The 18,217-nt window shown below is 43.5% G+C and overlaps 2 protein-coding genes across 3 annotated transcripts; both read right to left on the bottom strand.

Annotated features, from left to right (window-relative positions):
- Positions 1-348: 348 nt before the first annotated feature.
- Positions 349-7,192, bottom strand: OTOR (otoraplin). The gene is made up of 4 exons (XM_035110708.3): positions 4,987-7,192; positions 4,333-4,472; positions 2,643-2,753; positions 349-661 (listed from the first exon to the last, which is right to left on the bottom strand). The coding sequence occupies exons 1-4, from the start codon at positions 5,270-5,272 to the stop codon at positions 638-640; spliced, it is 561 nt and encodes a 186-aa protein (XP_034966599.3). The 5' UTR covers positions 5,273-7,192; the 3' UTR covers positions 349-637.
- A 536-nt stretch (positions 7,193-7,728) lies between these two features.
- On the bottom strand, positions 7,729-15,659 carry SNRPB2 (small nuclear ribonucleoprotein polypeptide B2). 2 transcript variants are annotated; one of them, XM_088667193.1, is made up of 7 exons: positions 14,914-15,659; positions 13,966-14,052; positions 13,266-13,438; positions 12,151-12,291; positions 11,037-11,087; positions 10,224-10,312; positions 7,729-8,206 (listed from the first exon to the last, which is right to left on the bottom strand). In XM_088667193.1, exons 2-7 carry the CDS (start codon positions 14,030-14,032, stop codon positions 8,047-8,049), a joined length of 681 nt encoding a protein of 226 aa, XP_088523319.1. In that variant the 5' UTR covers positions 14,033-14,052; positions 14,914-15,659; the 3' UTR covers positions 7,729-8,046. The 2 variants fall into 2 exon arrangements, with proteins under 2 accessions (XP_088523319.1, XP_034965933.1); XM_035110042.3 differs by having other exon boundaries at positions 15,587-15,659.
- Positions 15,660-18,217: the final 2,558 nt, after the last annotated feature.

Here is an 18,217-nt window from a genome sequence, read left to right as displayed (position 1 = left end):
ATTGTGGCATAGCAAAATAAAAGGTTTCGCTTTCAACTTTTATTTAGCAACACAAAACACATTAGAGCAGTGGTTCCCAACCTTTGGGGGGGCCATGCCCCACCTCAGCATCTCTTAAATCCTGGTCCCCCCCCCAATGACATATTTCTTATTATTCAAAAAGTGAACTCCTATTCATGTGGAGGAAGCCTAAAAGGCCATTCACTGTTAATATCTCATTCTCGAATTGGCCCCCTTGAAAATCAAATTACCCCCCTGTGGAGCACGTGCCCCACGTTGGGAACCACGGCAATAGAGGAAACAACAGGATCAGGCAAATGGACGAAGCACAGATGGTAGGCACCTGCCTATAATATTTAGCATTTATTGCTCTGAAAAGTAACAAAGAGAATACTGTCATTTAAAAGGCAATAGCAGTTTGGGGCATTGGTTAAAATCACTAGCAAAGTAAATAAAAATTACATATTAGTCCTATTTATGTGTTTTTCTTCCCTTTCTATTGAATAAAGGATGTTTAGGAAAAAGAGACTTTCTGTTTTTCCTTGAATCTACAACAGGAAAGGCGGAAGATCTTCTTTTGCTCAGCGCGTCTATACTTCCTTTCCTTAACTGTGCTGGTTGACCGCTTTACAGACTTCTATTCACAGAAGAAATCGATGGCCTGAGAAAGAGAACATGTTGTTGTTGCTTGGGTTCACTAACATAGTTTTTAAACACAGTAAGCAATTAGAGCCAGTTCTGAACAAAGTGAGTTCTGGAGAATCAGCTGCTTTGAAAATATGATGCGTTGGATCCAAACAGCCATGCTCCTTGTTGAGGCCCAACTGAACTCAAGAGTTCTTAAGTTACCCATGACTTCAGCGGCTCTGCTCCAAGCATGACTGAATAGATTCAATCCAGAGTGGATCTACACAGATATAAATAAACACTGTGGAAATGCATTTTGAAATTTGCCATTAGCTCATTAGCCCCATCTAGTGTCATATTTAGTGCCACACATCTAGAGTCACACTTGAAATGCACTTAAAATGTTCTATTTGCAGCCAGGGCCGTCTGGAACCGTGGCGCAAAGATCCCTCCGACACCCCCCTCCCTTTCCCAGAATTTAGAACTCGGGGCCCAACTTACGGACCACCTCATAGCCCCAGGAGCCGTTGCCCACAGAAGACGCCACCAATGTGGTGGCCGCGGCGTGGCTGGCCAGACTGCTGGAACCCCGCAATCGCTTGCGAGGCTCCGGGGCGCCTCCTTCTCCTCTGCTGCCTGACAATGACAGCCCACTGCTGGTGCTCTCGCTGTTGCCCAGTGGCCAAAGGAGCAGGAGACGGTTGCCACGCCGCCGCCTGTGCCCCGGGGAGTGGTGGTGGTAGGGCGGCGGGCACCGGTGATGCAGAGGAGGCCCCTCGGGAGCCGCTCCTGTCACCGCCGCTCCCTCAGTGGCTCGGCGGGCGGCGGCTGAGGGGATTCCCGTGGCCAAGGGAGAGGAGGAGGAGCCATAGGGCTTAGTGGCTCGTTGCGCCCCGCCAACCATCTGACGGTGTGCAGGGAAAGGGGAGGCCACCGGCAAAGCCGCGCAGCTCCCCTACTCACTGGGGCGCCCCTGAGAGGCCGGCGCCCTGGCGCAACAGGCCACTAAGCCCTATGGGAAAGACGCCTCTGTTTGCAGCTGTATGGCTGACTCCCCGGTTTCTTCTAGGACCACCCCTGACTTGGCTTTTTGAAAAGCAAATGTCCCATGTTTCATGCAAAGTTGCATACAAGAGTAATGCTGCATTTCAGGAAATACTAAGACCCAGTCTCGCTTCTGTATTTGGTTAGCACAAGCTGCAGTAGCTGCAGGGATGGAGGCTGATCTGACAGCTTTTAGGATTTTGTTGCATTTCCTGCATCTTCACCCCACAAAAAGCTTCTGATGCTGTATTCTCCATGACAGGAGTTGGGTTCTCCCTTAAAACCTGAAGACAAGGTAGATGGTAGCATCTCCCTCTTCGCCCTCCCCAATGAGAAGGCCTCTATAATAGTGCCTGCGCAGAGCTCACGTGGCTGGTTTGCCACCTCAGTGAGAACTAAGCCAAAGTTACATTTAGGAAAGAAATTTGTAGTGCTTTCAGAACTCAAAAACAAGGAGAAAAACAAACACGCAAAGTCAATGTCCCTCTGTGAAGGAAACCAATAACTCAGAAAGTGAGACTGTAGCACACAGCGCAGTCAGGAAAAAGCAACTGGAAGCAGTCTTGCCAAACAAGCACAGAGCATACCTTGTGCCCAGAGGAGTGTTGTTCTCAGCGTACACAAGGCCAGAACCAAGTCAATAAGAAACATCCTGCAGAGGCTCATTCAATAATTTAAAGGATGCAAGATTTTCACTCAGTTACCTTAGCACAGGCATGGCCGAACTTGGCCCTCCAGATGTTTTGGGACTACAATTCCCATCATCCCTGACCACGGGTCCTGTTAGCTAGAGATGATGGGAGTTGTAGTCCCAAAACATCTGGAGGGCCAAGTTTGGCCATGCCTGCCTTAGCAGAACGTATGAGGTCACCAATTATGGGATCACCAATATTCAGCCACTGCTGAAGCTTGGGCCACAAACCATCAAAGCATTTGTGTAGCAACATTGGCATAGCTTGCTCATTTCTTACCTTCGTGGAAACTGTCTCGTTTGCTTCCTGATAGATGTGCTGCTCTGTGACTAAATTCCTGGGGAAATATCCAACAGTGCCCATCTGGTCCTCGTAGTGCTCTGCATAAACCTTACGGGTTAGATCAAACAAGCCTGGAGTTAAACGCAGTCATACTTCAGAGTAAATGAATTCGCTGCTCTGTTGGAAGCCTGGGCTACCCCAGTCACCCTGTACACTCTTTGAGATAATTTCGGTCCGCATAAGGTGCTAACAAAATAGATTTGTTGTTGTTGTTGTTGTTGTTGTTGTTGTTGTTGTTGTTGCTTACCAAAAGGCACATATAAACAATTGCATTTCCAAGAATGAGACCAAGAAAAATGTGAGTGCATAAAGATTTTAATTCCTCTTCTGTAGACTTGACTAATCATATTCTTAAAATTCTTATTTCCGTAAACTGGGATTTCTTGAAAAGGTTTGCCCTGGACAATACCCAACTCCATTTCAAGGGGTTTCTGGGCAAGAGGTTCTCTGGGGGGTCCCAGGAGCCTGGTGGCTTAACTGGTGCTGAGGCAGTTTGAAGTAGTGCTACGAAGCTGGGTCTAGCCATGAGTTAAATTCCCCACAATGCTCCAGAATGACAATACATCAAGACAGTGCTATTTTTCTGGGAGGAAAAGAGATGCCAGAACTCACCAAGAACACCTCCCTTGATCTCTTATAATGGCAATGGCACCCACCCTGAGAGGTGCCAGAATTCAGTTCCAGAGAGTTCAGGCTAAAAAAAAAAAGCCCAGCAGCAGAGGCCATTTTTTGGGACTCATCAAACTGGTATCACTTTCAATGCCAAACCAGTTTTTTAAGGGAGGCTCAGCTGTCATGGTAATGTGCACTGACACTACCCCCTCTTGCTCAGCCCCCTGCCCACATTGTCTCTTGCCTCATTCCAAAGGCTTTCCTTGATCCTCAGGTGGAGTGTGTGTGTTTTCTAGGGAGACTGTAGTGAGGAGGGGAGGGAGGAGGGAAAACTTTGCAGGAACAGTGTTTGGCAGTGCTGCTTGGGGGGGGGCAGTTTTCAAGCATTCGGGTATTAGCCAGGCCTGGACTTTGTCTTCAGCTATTCTCTGGGTCTGTGCTACGTATGTTAGACCGGCTTTTGCACAAAGCCACTAGGTTCTAGTGAAACACTGGAATATTTCCAGTATTTATTGAAATGTCCAGGGCAGGGACATTCCCCAAAGTCCCATCTTGTGAGGGTGAAAGTGTCTTTCCTCTCATGCCAGGCAGCTGTGAATCCAGTCCCCCTTTGTATCCTTGCTTTGAATTCCAAAATGAAAGAAAGGTGAGGCATACATGTAACATATAAATGGATTTTTAAAGTTTTCATAAGGTACAGTAAGTATTTATTCAGTCCACTTTAGAGACCTTCCCCACCCCTTCTTATTTTTACTTTGGCACGAATCTCATTCTCTCTCTCTCTCTCTCTCTCTTTTAAGAAGGCTGAGTGTTTTTTAACCTCCCTGCTTCCCCCATGAAGTGCTGAGCAAGGGAAGGGAACAGATGCTTTTGGACATACAGGTGAGCTTGTGAGAATATCGCCTTGCCCTGTCCAATGAGAGGTGGGGCAGGGGTTTCTCTAAAAACTGTGGATACTGGGGAGTAAATAGCCTTGCAGACATAGGATGTGATTTAACATAGGGAAGGTCCTTACACTCCCAGCCCAGAATTCTCCAGCTCCTCTTTCTTGCACTAGCTTTGAGTAAATGTAGATCAGTTGCCCCTTTTTGACGTTAATGAATCGGCAGTCTGGCGCGTTGTAATCGTCTTCCGCCCTTGCCAGGGAGATGGCATCTGGGGGTGGGGAAAAACACCAGTCAGATTTTATAAAGAATTGAAGGGCTGGGTGGTAAGAAGAGGAAATCCTCGTTAAGTTTGCAAAGGCAATCATAGAAGCATCCCTTTCCACGTTCACAGTTCTTCTTCTGGGAAGTCTTCAAAAGCTATCTACATTTTGTTTTGTTTTGACATTTATATACCACTCTTTTTCACCAGGGAGCTCGAGGTGGTGAACATTTTTGCCCGTCCCCATTTTATCCTCACAGCAACCCTACAGAGCAGGTAAGGCTATGCCAGCCCAAGATCACCCAGTGAACATGGGGGCCCAATGGGAATTTGAACTCTGGTCTTCAAATCCCAGTCCTACCCTCTAACCACTACACCATGCCGGCTCCAATATATATTTATGAAAAATATATCCATAAATTTAAAGTTATGCCTGGGGTATGGCAAACCACCGAGGCCTGAGAGATTCATTCATGCAAGAGTTCACATTTTCAGCACAAAGTTTCACAAACGGGTGACTTACATAAGCACTCCTGATCGGCACACAACTTCTTGCTTGCCAGCTTGTCCATAAAAATTCCCTTCGCAATCATCGGGAAGGTGAATCCAAGGCACAGCAGAAACATCAGCATGCCAACAGTGTGGGGCATTTTCTTCTCTCCCAGGCGCCTCACTCTCCCTGCCTTACATAAAAGGAACAGGTTAAGGAACAGCTCTCTATTATATATGTATAAAAACACATTAGGATGCAATTTTGGAGGGTGGGGAAGAGAACCTCTCTGACCAATAGGGAGTTGCGAGGGCAACATTCCATCACTTTTAAAGAGCTGGGGGAACTTCAGAGGGAGCCCTTTGGCTTTATTTGCCAGGCATTTTTAAACGCCTGTCTCCTGCTGCAGTTAAGTCATGCTCAACATCACATTCAGCAGATTTTGTGCAGGGATGAAAAACAACATATCCCCATTAATTATACAGGTTTCCAATCTTATGGGTTGGTTGAAAGTGCAGCAGAAACACAAAGAATCCTATGTTGTCCATGGGCTGGGGAGGAAGTGCCAGAGGAACTTTGCCAACGAAAACCGGACCGATTCCAGTGCAAAGAGACGAGCCATCTTCCCCCACCAGGAGCTTACGAGCCACAGTGGCAGTAATGCAGCTCATAGGAGTGGGATGCAATTTCAGTCATCAAATTGTGGGTTTAGATGTACGTGCTTGCTTTTGATTCCCCCTTCCACGAGCCAGTTGCTATCTCAAACTGTTATATTAGCAATGTATGGCCTCACAAAGCACCTCAAGAATACAGATGACGGAGCTACTATATGATACGTGAATGTCAAACGCAAGGCCATCACAAATTATTACATCCTATTGTGGCTGGTTTCATGACCCTCCAGAACAGCATTGGAAGGGAGCACATAAGGGCTGAAAGGAGAATAAGTGGAAATTTATTCCCCTTCTCCTGACAAGCAAGAGCCACCTCCACTTAGAAACTGAGACATTCAGTGGTGTATGAATTATGAAAACAAACAAAATAAATCAAAATCCTTTCCAGAAAGTCTCGTACTTCACTTTTTAGCCAAGATTGGCCTCCAAATCAGTTCGTAATGAATCTGCAAAAAGGTGTCATATGTTGAATGGTCCCGGAAGACCCTTCCTGTTGTGTTGCATCAAGCCTCCTCTCCAGTCGCCTTTCAACAGTTAAATCTGCTGTTGCCTCTGGCTTGGCCTTAACTGCATCACGTCATGAATTGCTGCCTTCGATTTGTTTGGTTCAAGTGTGTTTTGTTTGGTTCAAGTGTGTTTTGTTTCCGTTTTGTGTTGTCATCTGCTCAGATTACAAATGTAGAAGAGTGGGATACAGATATGTGATTATTATTTCTTTATGAGTTTATGGCACTCTTCTGGTCCTTGGCAGGAAATGATATAGTACAAAGGGCTTCCTGGGGGCATCTGGAGTCGCAGGTGGACTCAGCTAAGAAGTAGGTGGCAGAATAGAAAAGCAGCCTTTCCCAGAATTTAGGGGAACGCTTGATGACCAACACCCATTCTACACAAGTTATTTAACTACTGTATATTCAAGGCTAAGAACCAGATGTGCTTAGTATAAGCCTAGCGTTTCCACTGACCCCAACCACCCAGGGTCACTCTAAATTAAAAGCTGGGTATCCAAGAACACATCAAGCACAGAAGAATACAAGCACGATGCTTCGGAGCATCAATGGTGCTGAATTCAGATGGAATCAATATTTCAGTGACCATATTATTGAGTAGGGAGTTTAGCATTCAAACCCATTTGACACCCCCTGCTATGTAGACTTCTTATATTACATTCTGCAGATGGGTTCATTTAGAATGAAACTGCCATGCTCACATTCAGCTCAGCCATGTGGCTTGTTCAGATTCTGGGAAAACTTCTGGATAGCAGCTCCCTATTACTGCAGGGGCTTAGTGCAAAACAGTGTTCTTCTGGATACCAACTGCATATTTCAGGTGGACACTGTATACATATGGACACCTGTAAATAAATGACCTGGGAGATACCCCCCTCAATAGCGATGCTAAGACTACTGAAGTCAGTGACTACTGATGAATGTACCATATTTGCTTATTTACATCTTTATGGTAAAATACCGGTCCAATTTTGGATGCAGTCATACCTTGGTTGTTGAACGCCCTGGAACTCGGACGTTTTGGCTCCCAAACGCTACAAACCTGGAAGTGATTGTTCTGGTTTGTGAATATTCTTTTGGAAACCGAATGTCCGACGGGGCTTCTGATTGGCTACAGGAGCTTCCTGCAGCCAATCAGAAGCTGAGATTTGGTTTTTGAACGTTTTGGAAGTCGAACGGACTTCTGGAACGGATTCCATTCAACTTCCAAGGTACAACTGTATTAATCCAATACATCTTTCCATATAATCTATACTGCATTGTCTACTCTAGACGGATCCAATCCCCGACAGTATTATTTTCACAAGCATCTCTTTCAAAATATAGAATAGACTCTCAGTTCTCTGTATCTTCACCATGACATCTGGAGTTGTATCTAAGGAAGATATCCCATTTGCACAAGGGAGCACCCCCTCACTCTCCTCCCTTGTGCCCCTCCTCCCAAATCTGTTTTTAGGGTTCCCCCAGCCCTCCAGAGCAGGTTTTGGGGTAGTGAAAGAACTTCTCATGGAATGAGCATGTATTTCCAAGTACACCCAGTCCCTAGTAAGTTGGCAAAAACTATTGCTTTTGATGCAACACAAGTACACCTTAGATTACTGTTTCAAGAGAGAAGATGCACCTTTATTTCTGAACAGGCAACTTTACTGTGAAGAACCCCACCCCCACCCCAGTCACGGTATACAAAATTGACTTATGTACAACAACCAAATTTTACAGCTTTCAGCTGGCATTCCTTGAATGTGTTTAGAATTCTTACATACTTGTATTGACTAACTCCCAACAATGCCATACCAGATGTTTTCCTTAAATTCAAGGAACCACAATTCAATCAATCCAAATTACCCCACAGCACGTAGGGGGAAAGAAAAACCAAACTAAGCAAGTCCTTCAGGGATCCTAGTTTCCTTCCATCACTTCTTGGCATAAGTGATTTTCATTGCATGCGAAGGGGTAATTTTAAATCCTTGGAGGGCATCCCGAGCAGCTCCCGCCTGCCCATCATTTTCAAACTCCACAAATGCGATGTCGTGTCTGCCGGGCACCAGGCGCACTTCTTTGAAACCAGGGAACCTTGAGAGAGAAATATATAAACAAGATGACATGCTTTAATCTTGCAGGTTACAGGGCTGTTCTTATTCTCCAACCAAAAACAAAGTTTATAAAATTGAAATTCACAGTTGGAAATAAAGCTGAAAGCCATAGGTTGAACTTGCCAAGAAAAACATACCAAAGATGCCAGGAACATATTTGTAACACAATGAAAAACAGAGCAGCTGAAATGCAGGAATTACAGACTTCAGACAATTTTTTTCATTTTATGAAGCCCACTTCGTGCCAAACTATTTTTCAGTTAATTTCCATTCAACAGATACGATTCCCAGAATGGATTTGTTCTTCTGTTTCCAATCCTTCCCCTACAGAGCTAATTAACACAAATCTCTATCCAACCTTGACAAAGCATAAATTACTAAAATGACTTAGAAGTCACATGATGTACACTTACCCAAGTATACAATGTACTGTATGGGTATTTAAAGGTAAAGGTAAAGGGACCCCTGATCACTAGGTCCAGTCGTGACCGACTCTGGGGTTGCGCGCTCATTTCGCATTATTGGCCGAGGGAGCCGGCGTATAGTTTCCAGGTCATGTGGCCAGCATGACAAAGCCGCTTCTGGCAAACCAGAGCAGCACATGGAAACGCCGTTTACCTTCCCGCTGTAGTGGTTCCTATTTATCTACTTGCATTTTGACGTGCTTTCGAACTGCTAGGTTGGCAGGAGCTGGGACCAAGCAACAGGAGCTCACCCCGTCACAGGGATTCGAACCGCCGACCTTCTGATCAGCAAGCCCTAGGCTCAGTGATTTAACCACAGCGCCACCTGGGTCCCTATGGGTATTTATGTTTTGCCAAATATTTCTACACCTTAAATGCAACATATTTCAGATTAAACTGTAAAAATAGCAGTGTGCCTGGCTACTGTTTCTAAAACTCATGTTGAGACAGACTATAAACACAGATAGTAAAGGTAAAGGGACCCCTGACCATTAGGTCCAGTTGCGGACGACAGTGGGGTTGCGTCGCTCATCTCGCTTTATTGGCCAAGGGAGCCGGCGTACAGCTTCCGGGTCATGTGGCCAGCATGACTAAGCCGCTTCTGGCAAAACCAGAGCAGCACATGGAAACGCCGTTTACCTTCCCACCGGAGCAGTACCTATTAATCTACTTGCACTTTGACATGCTTTCGAACTGCTAAGTGGGCAGGAGCAGGGACCGAGCAATGGGAGCTCACCCTGTCATGGGGATTCGAACCGCTGACCTTCTGATCGGCAAGCCCTAGACTCTGTGGTTTAACCCACAGTGCCACCCGCGTCCCCCACATAAACACAGATATCCTGCACTTAATCTGAGACAGGTTAAAATCCATGTTTGCTATTGTATTTCCTTGTCCCTCAAACACAGCTCATTGCCAGCATCCCAGTTTTATTTATAGAAATCCCTCAGATGTTTTGGCTCTCTTCCTTATATGTGTAAATTTAAATCAGCAGCTAATCCAAGAGGCAGCATGAAATGTTTGGGAAGAAGAAAGTTTTGTGAACACTCACTTCTTTGTTATTTGGAATGTCTTTCCCAAAAACCTGAATTCATTCAGGTTGAACATAACTAAAGTGGCCAATTCTTAAGTCACATCTCACATTAACAATGAGTTTTTGTTCTATGAGTGCATATAAGTGGCAGCTTGGAAGAAGGAGGTGTGTTTCTAAAGATTCTTGGATCTCCATAGCCCTCTGTAGCCTGCACTGAAGGCTCCATTATCTCAGCCCATCCAAACTGTAAAAACATAGTTGCATAGAACCAGACATCATTAATTGAGTTCAAATGGTGGAATCTATTGCAAATGACAAAAGGTTAGGAGACCACGTATCTCACCACTGGGTTCTTGAGAGTTTCAACAGAAGATGAAACGCTTAACAGCCCAATCCTGTGCAGTTTACTACAAAAATTTCCACCAATTTTGTTGAGAGATAGTCTCAAATGCAGGTGTACAGGATTGTAGAACTATATATACATGTATCTAGATGAACTTACTGATTGAACAGCATTGACAACATCATTTCATTGGTCTCTTCTGGCAAGTTGTTGAGGAAAAGTATATAGTTCGGTGGATTATCAGGCACCTGTAATGGAAGCAGCAAATAATGTGTGGTGGTACGCCAAAACCACATTTGCTTTAATATTTATAAATGTTAAAAAACCAGCTATTTTGGCATAACTCATTGCAGTTAACCCAAGAAGCTGCCATTTCTTCATTTGACATAAGAAGAGAATTGGGGTGGACGTAAACAGCTTCAAGTTGTTTGTTTGTTTCTGCACTTCACATGTTTTTAGGTTAGCTAAGGAGTCTAATACAATCAGGCGGCTATTCTAAGCATTTTCAGTTAAGAATACATCTAGATAGTATACTCCACAACATCTCCCCTGCAAAACGTCCAGGTAGTTGGCCCTTCAGGCATTCAACAGCTGTCAGCCCAGTAGTACCTTTAAAAACAAAACCCTCACATACCAAGTACTCAATTTGTGGTGTGCTATCATCTCTGTTATCATAATAAGAATTTGGCGCAATTAGAATGATAGGATTAAATTACAGATTTTGGACACTTCGTTTTTTTAATAAAACAATAAATGGAGGTACAGTTATATATTTACAGTCCCTCTAAGCAAATACTAGCAGATAACACTTATCGACTGCTAATGAATCATTTACAGAAGTTGGTCATATATGAATAAAACATGTTGCTTCCAAAATGCATGTTATCGGTATACAAAATATGTAGCTCTAAAAAGACCAACGTGGTGATCTGAAATTGGTGTACTTCTAATGCAAAGGATGCTAAGGATTACCTGTTGATTCTGCGAGTTTGCTTGGGAATTTGCTGGATTCTGGTTTGCTCCCTATTGAGAAATAAAAAGTTTTTTTGTTTTTAGATTATGCTTCGAGACCTGAAGTTAGTATTAAAAACACACGTATATTATGATTTACCCTACAGTTGCTAGAGGCTCATTTTTTAAGTAGAAAAAATGACTTACATGGGCTTATGTTTTTAAGAGTTATCAGCCATTCATTCTTAAATTATTCTAATTCTTCATGATTTACCACTTGTGGTTTTGCCAATAGTTGCTAGTAGCAATCACACACACAGAGCTGCCTCCTAATTCACCAGCACATACAAGAGACTTTGCCCTCCTATTCCCTCCCAACAACTCCACAGTCTTGTTTTATGGAGAAGAAGATGGGACAGGATAGCTGGAAGAAAATATAAAATGCTCAAAGACAAACACATCCAAACAGCTCTGCAAAGTAAGCAAAAGTCCTGGATTCCTCAAATAATTTTCTTCTCACAATAACAGTGCCCATTATACCCAAGCAGAACAAATCTGGGAGATTTTTTCCTCTACATGTGGCAGCATTATCACCTGGTAGGTAAAATATTCTTAGCTCAAAGGGGATCAGTAATTTTGCTAGGGAAAAGTACTTTTTTTGTTAATTGCTAACTGCATAAAGCTAGTTTTTTAAAAAAAAATCTGACTGTCAGGCTCAATTTCACAATCATATTTCTGTTTCCTCAGAAGTGAGTCCAACTGAGTTCAAAGGGTCTTACTCTCAGGTTAAGCAACTGTTGGTTTTTACGTGTATTGTTTTGAAATTTAGGCGTAATTCAGCTTACATAATGCATAGTTCTGTTCTACATATCTCCCAACACAAGTACCCTACCATTTGTTAATGTTATTGGCCAGGGCTGTCCAATAGTTCGATCGCGATCTACCAGTCGATCACGCATGATCTCAACAACTCTGATTTCTCTCCCTAAAAAAAAAGCTCAACAACTGTGGTTTATTTAGAGTGGGAGTGGATCGCAGTCTCTTGGAAGTTGGACACCCCTGTTATAGGCAAATGTTAAAGAAAGAGGCTTATTCTTTGACCGACGGCAATGAGATCTGAGACAAACTCACTTACCTGATTTGGCTTCTTGTTTGCAGCATTAGCAGACTGTTCCAAGGATTTGATCTTCTTCTTCTCTTTTCTCTTCTCTTTATCAGCAAACGTACCACGCATTTTAGAAATGACATCAGAATCTGTTTTTGCATACTGAATGCGCTGTTGAAATTAGAATGTTGCATCAAGCATCAATGCTGTAAATTTGAGCCTGATACAGTATTTTGGAACAGACAAGGAATAAAGGGGAGTGGACTGAAGGTCACAGAGCATCCAGCTAATGAACTGTTTGAAAACCTAAGGCAGTGTTATGTATTGGCACCTGGAGTCCAACCCAGAGCCATCGGGCCTGAGTTACATACACTGCTGCAAGCCTGTTGGGCGCACTGCCAGAGATGGCAGCACCATGTCACTGCATGCCACTCTAGCCAGAAACAATGTGCATCTCCAAACAAAACATTGCATATTGTCCAGGGTAGGGAAGAACAGCCACAAAATACTTGGTTTTCACAATGCATTTGTATCAATGTGGAATCCATAAAGATTTTAAAAATACATACTAAAAATAGGATTTTCTTACAGAAGATTCAGGTCTTTAGCCATGTTTTTAGAATCTTACTGATCAATTATTTTACTCCCTAGTAAGTGCTTTTAGGATTGTAGCATTGATCTGCACTGGAAAGACAATAGGTTTCTCTCAAGAGAAAGCTTAAATTTATCTGTCTATAGTTGGTATGGTGAGTTTCCAATGAAGGGCCTTGTTATGGTCTGACAGGATATAATTTCCACATAGAGGGCAGGATTCAACTACTGAGTCCCACCAGAAGCCCTGAACAAGGATGTCCAATTGTGCAATGCAGCTTCCCTTATCTCCACCCCCTTAAATAGGTTCAAGGGGAGTGGGGTCAGGAGACCCCCTGGAACAGTGCAGTAGAGGGGAACATCCCATTTGACAATCCAAATCACTTGCCCTGAGAGAATGATCAGCATAGTGGGGTGCTGAATTTAGTGTTTAAAGAGCCTAGTGTACAGACCAAAAGCTTTAAATATACTACCTATTGCTCTACACAGAGAAACCACAAGATCCCCACCACATTGTTCTCTTATCATGCTTTGAAGTAAAATATAAAGCTCACCATTGGTTTACCATAAAATGGAAAGCCTTGCAACTGTCTCAGGGCATTGGTGGAGGAGCCAAGTTCTTTAAATATAACAAAGGCCTGTCCTCTCATCTTCATCGTCTTTAGAGCCACAATGTCCACTACATGGCCAAACTGAGAAAACAGTGCATACAGAGATCTTTTCAGTTCTGTTAAGGGAAGGAAGAAAAGGAGAATTATGCTTGTACTGTATCTATCTGCTTCTAAGACACCACAGCATCTTCCAGGTCAGCACACCAAGAGACAGCACATGACTTGGGCAGTGAAGCCAGCCAAGTTTCTCACTAAAAAATCAGAAAAGTCTGACAATGCAACATGCCAGACATATGATACTTTCAATCATCACCTCTCTTACTCATTGTTTGCTGAAATGTTAAGTGGTCCCAGCCAATTTCCCTCGTGGGAAATTTTTGTACCATCACTAGGTATTTCAAGACATCAATAACAATTTACCACTCTGGAGAAAATGACTAACAAATCATTTATATTTGAATGCTCTTCCCTCTCTCTGTGTATTATTAACATTCTTCAGATAAGGTGAGTTTACCAAAGACCAAATTTACCAAAGACCAATCGTCTCTCATGGTTGAGGAGAGGGCATGAAGCAGCATACTTCTACATAAACTTTCTGTTTCTTGACCAAACGCTCAGAATAAGGAGTAATTTATTTTCATACCTTCCTTTTTAATTTTGTCATTAACATTATTGATATACAGTGTGTGGTTTGGTCGGATATCCATCATTTAATTTCTGTCAGGCTGACCTAAAAAAACACACAAAAGAATTTATTTAGCATGTGCACATGCCCAACTTCTATTTTAAAAAGCCCTGAAAGCAGCTTACATTGAGTTATCTGATTTTATCCTTGCAATCACAATGTGAGACAGGTGTAGCTGAGATATAGTGGCTGGCCCAAGCCTACCCAGAAAGCTTTGTGGCTGAGCAGCAATTGAAAGCCAGGTCTCCCCAGTCCAAGTCCCAGTGCTTAAACCACTAAATGGGCTCTGTACAACAAAATACAGGTTGTTTAAAGTGAATTAACGCACAACACCAACCATTTCTACGGTACTCATAATAACACTATCCTAGCTTACAAGGTTGCCGAAAGCACCACAGATTGTATCGTACTAATTTACATTACTTCTGCTAGACAAATTGAGTGTCATTTGGTGGAAATGCAGGATGCAATGTTAACAAAACAAACATGCATTAACTGGCTGGAGCTGCTCCTCATAAGTCTGTACGTATTGGCAGTGTGTGCGCTCATACCAGTTTTTAGTGCACCAAAAAACCAGCAAGGGGGTAAGAGAGAAAAGTGGCCTGTGGGACTTTTCACCTTTTCTGAGCCCAGCCCCCCCCCCCCGATGCTACTACTTTAAGAAGCTATAGGGCAGAAGGGGCAGGATTTGGCCATACTAGATAGGCTTGGCGAGAAGGGTATGTACTTGTGTATGTGTTCCTGTAAGATCTCACTAAGTCACCCTACTTTCCTCTCTTCTCCCCCCTCCCAAAAACAAAACTGAGCCCAATCCCTCCCGGCCTAGCTCCCTCTGTACCAACCCCCCCCCCCCAAAAAAACCCAGAAAGGGGGTAAGAGAAAAAACTGGGTTGCTGCACTTTTTACCTTTTGCGAGCCCCACCCCCAACCGAAATGCTACTGCTTTCGGGTGTTATTGGGTCGTTTTTATTTTGATCTTTGCTGTGAACCATCCTGAGACCTCCGGGTACAGGGGAGTATATAAATTCAATAAATAATAGTAATAATAATGCTGCTTTAAGAAGCTACAGGGGCAGGATTTGGCTACACCGACTAGGCTCGACGAGAAGGGTATGTACATGTGTGTGCGTGCGTGTGTGAATACCCTGTAAGATTTCACTAAGTCGCTCTATTTTCCTCTCTTCCACCACCACCACCACCCCAAAACCCGCTGAAGCGAGACTCACAAAGGCCCCCCTCCCCCTTGGAGCTGGATAATATTACAAAGAGGAGCCAGGTAGATGGGGGGGGCGTGGGGAGAGCATGCATGTGGGTGGATACCAGTAGGGGACACCCCACTGCCACCCCCTTTTGTGCTTCTCACACAAAACCTAAGCAGAGGCCGGGTCGGCCACCTGTGGCCTAGCCGAGATTCCTGCATTGCAGCGGGTTGGACTAGATGGCCCTCGGGGTCCCTTCTATGAGGAGGTTAAAGAGCCCATGGGGGCCGCCGCTAACCACCCACTGAAAACGTAGGGAGCCCAATGAGGGGGCTGCGGGGCGACTCCCCCACCCCACCCCTCTTTCGCTCTGCCTGTACCGTCTCGATGCCTCAAACCGCCTCCTCCAGCGCGCCACCACCCGACATGCCTCCTTCCTTCCCTTCCGTTTCCGGCCAGCGGGGTGTATGTGTGTGTGTGTGGAGGTGCACTTCCGCTCTTCCCTCCCGGCCCTCGGTGAGGCTTTTCCTTATAGCGGACAACCGCCACTGAGGGGGAACTTTTTTCCAGAGAGGTGAGCGGAGATGGGGGGCAAGAAAACCTGTAGCACATGCAGCTTGAACTTCCGGTTGGAAAAACCCAACAAACGGAAATTCGCCATACGGGCTCCGTTGTAGGGCCGCTCTGCGCCTCCTCGTGTCTATGGCGAAGTATTGGGAAGTTCCATCCTAGACCGCGAAGCGCTGAGACGCTCTAGCCATCACCCTTTATCGTCTCTATAGAATTTGCCTGATCCGCTCGAGGCCGCTCAATCAATCCCAGGACAGCCAATTCGCGACGAGTTCTTCGGCCATCGATTGGTTCATTTCTGCTTTGCGAGCGCAGCTGATACAACGAAACGGACACGTGTGGTTTACGGGGGTGTTCTTTACTGCTGCAACGTAGCCCTACGTCTAGGGTGTTTTTTTTTTGTAAGAAAGGTGCCTCTGAGCACGTGCAGAGAGCCCTCTGAACTGCTACCAGCAGCCATGCAGATTTAAAGAAGCAAAGCACTTCCTTTTAGAAATAATTCCTTGCACGAGGAAGAGAAAATGATATATCGATGGTACCAACCTAACACCGAGTAAATTGGCAAAAAGTTAGTTTTTTATAAAATATGCTGGGATTTATGATATGAAAAATGAACCATGGAAAGAGAAGAGGGGAATTCATTGATATTTTAATGATGTCTAAATGAGTACTGTATTTTAAATTGTAAAACAAAATGTAATAAAAATTATATACATTAGGGCAAAAAAGGAAAAGACAGTTTGCAAAAATGTCTAAATCCAAATCAAAGAAGGTGGGAAATTTAAAGAGAAAAAATGTTCTTTTTCTCATATGTGGTGATCTTGTAGCAGAGTTAAAGCTTACTGGGAAATTATATACAGTGGTACCTCGACTTACGAATGCCTCGACTTCTAAAGGTTTCGACTTCCAAAGTCCACTAACCCGGAAGTATTTTCGCCCTGCATGCGTTCTGCGCATGCGCAAAATGGATGCTTCGACTTATGAAGTTTTTTACTTCCGAAGAGCGCCGCGGAACAGATCACCTTCGTAAGTCAAGGTACCACTGTATAATGAATGAGAAAAGATGTTTAAAATAAAGTTTGTGGGGGAAAAACAACCCAGAAGCTTTCCTTTTGGGAATTATAGGGACAGACCTACCCAAACTCTATAGAAATTTATTCATGTATGCGGCTATGGCTCAAGAATGTTACTCACCCAAAAATGGAAAGAATTATTAGTCCTGGCAAAAGAAGAATGGATACAAAAACTTATGGAATATGCAGAAATGGCAAAACGTACTGGTAAAATAAGAAAGGAAAATACAGTATTAAAGTTTTTATAAAAGAACAGAAATGGTTTATTGAATATTTACAAATAAACTGTAAACAGATAAGGACATTGGCAGGATTATTGTAATAACCTGCAGTTTTATAAGTGTATATATTTAAAGTAGATGAAAAAATTAGCAAATTAAGTTAATTTGGATATGCAGAATATATTAAAAATGAATTTAAGGAACTGCAGAAAGAGGGGAAAGGTCGTCAAGTTTTGAAATGTTAAAATGATTGTAAAATTATTGCGATAGAAAATCATAATTTTTTTTTAAAAAAGAAATATTTCCTTGCACGAATGTGGTTAGACCATTGCACCTGGGAAGACCGGGGTTCAAAACCCTACTCAACCATAATGCCAGTCACTGTCTCTCAGCCTAACATGGTGGTTGTGGGGATTGAATGAGGACAGGGAGAACCATGCTGAGTTCCCTGAAGGAAAAAGATGTGATATAAATGCAATAAAACATCGTCATCCTTGGAACGAAGCTTGAGGAGACAATGGTAAAGGATTGGGCAGCAATTCTTATTCCAAAACACGAGGAGCAAACTGTTGACAGGCCATTTAAGGAACCCATCCATTTTATCACCATCATCCTTGTTTCAGGTTTTGGTGTGGTTACATTCTGTATAGTTTTTCAGTGACTGAACAAAGCCATTGTGGCAGCATGCAAAATAACACTATACATTCAAAGTGCATAGCTAACATACCAAGAGCCCTGCTGGTTCAGTCAAATTTATTATGTTTATTATTTGTTACCGGTACTTAAAAGTTTGTACACAACAGAAAAATACAAAATGAGAATACTTAATACATAATTCCACAGAAATCAAACCAAAACCCATTTGGGGAAGGCTCATATACAAACACTAATAAGCGATGTGCTCATGGTTGCCTGTACTCCTGCCAACAATCAAGCTGCGGCAACTGAAACTTCTGAACTCTTTTCCGAGGGCAGCCCAACATGGGGCATTCAATCATCCCGAGAGCAGATTACCAATATGCAAAGAACAGAAGCAAGACTGATTGTACTAGGAAGGTGGGACAATGTGTTTGGTCATTCTGAACAGCTCTGTTTTTATAAGTTGCTGAAAAAAAGCTTAACTCATTTGTGCTCTTGCAATTTGGTA

This window comes from Zootoca vivipara, chromosome 3 (genome assembly GCF_965207765.1).
Source record: "Zootoca vivipara chromosome 3, rZooViv2.hap1.1, whole genome shotgun sequence".
Lineage (NCBI taxonomy): Eukaryota > Metazoa > Chordata > Lepidosauria > Squamata > Lacertidae > Zootoca > Zootoca vivipara.
This window is presented reverse-complemented; position numbering and strand designations above follow the sequence as displayed.

What these genes read in the sequence shown, in the direction of transcription:
- OTOR (XM_035110708.3), bottom strand. Translation starts at nt 5,272, where the DNA reads ATGTTGCCCTCGCAACTCCCTATTGGTCAGAGAGGTTCTCTTCCCCAC. An exon ending in TGCCGATCAGGAGTGCTTAT is followed by an intron (nt 4,473 to 4,986) that starts GTAAGTCACCCG and finishes CCCCACCCCCAG; the next exon opens with ATGCCATCTCCCTGGCAAGG. An exon ending in GAGAATTCTGGGCTGGGAGT is followed by an intron (nt 2,754 to 4,332) that starts GTAAGGACCTTC and finishes CTAACCCGTAAG; the next exon opens with GTTTATGCAGAGCACTACGA.
- SNRPB2 (XM_088667193.1), bottom strand. Translation starts at nt 14,032, where the DNA reads ATGATGGATATCCGACCAAACCACACACTGTATATCAATAATGTTAAT. An exon ending in TGACAAAATTAAAAAGGAAG is followed by an intron (nt 13,439 to 13,965) that starts GTATGAAAATAA and finishes TTCCCTTAACAG; the next exon opens with AACTGAAAAGATCTCTGTAT. An exon ending in CATTTTATGGTAAACCAATG is followed by an intron (nt 12,292 to 13,265) that starts GTGAGCTTTATA and finishes TAATTTCAACAG; the next exon opens with CGCATTCAGTATGCAAAAAC.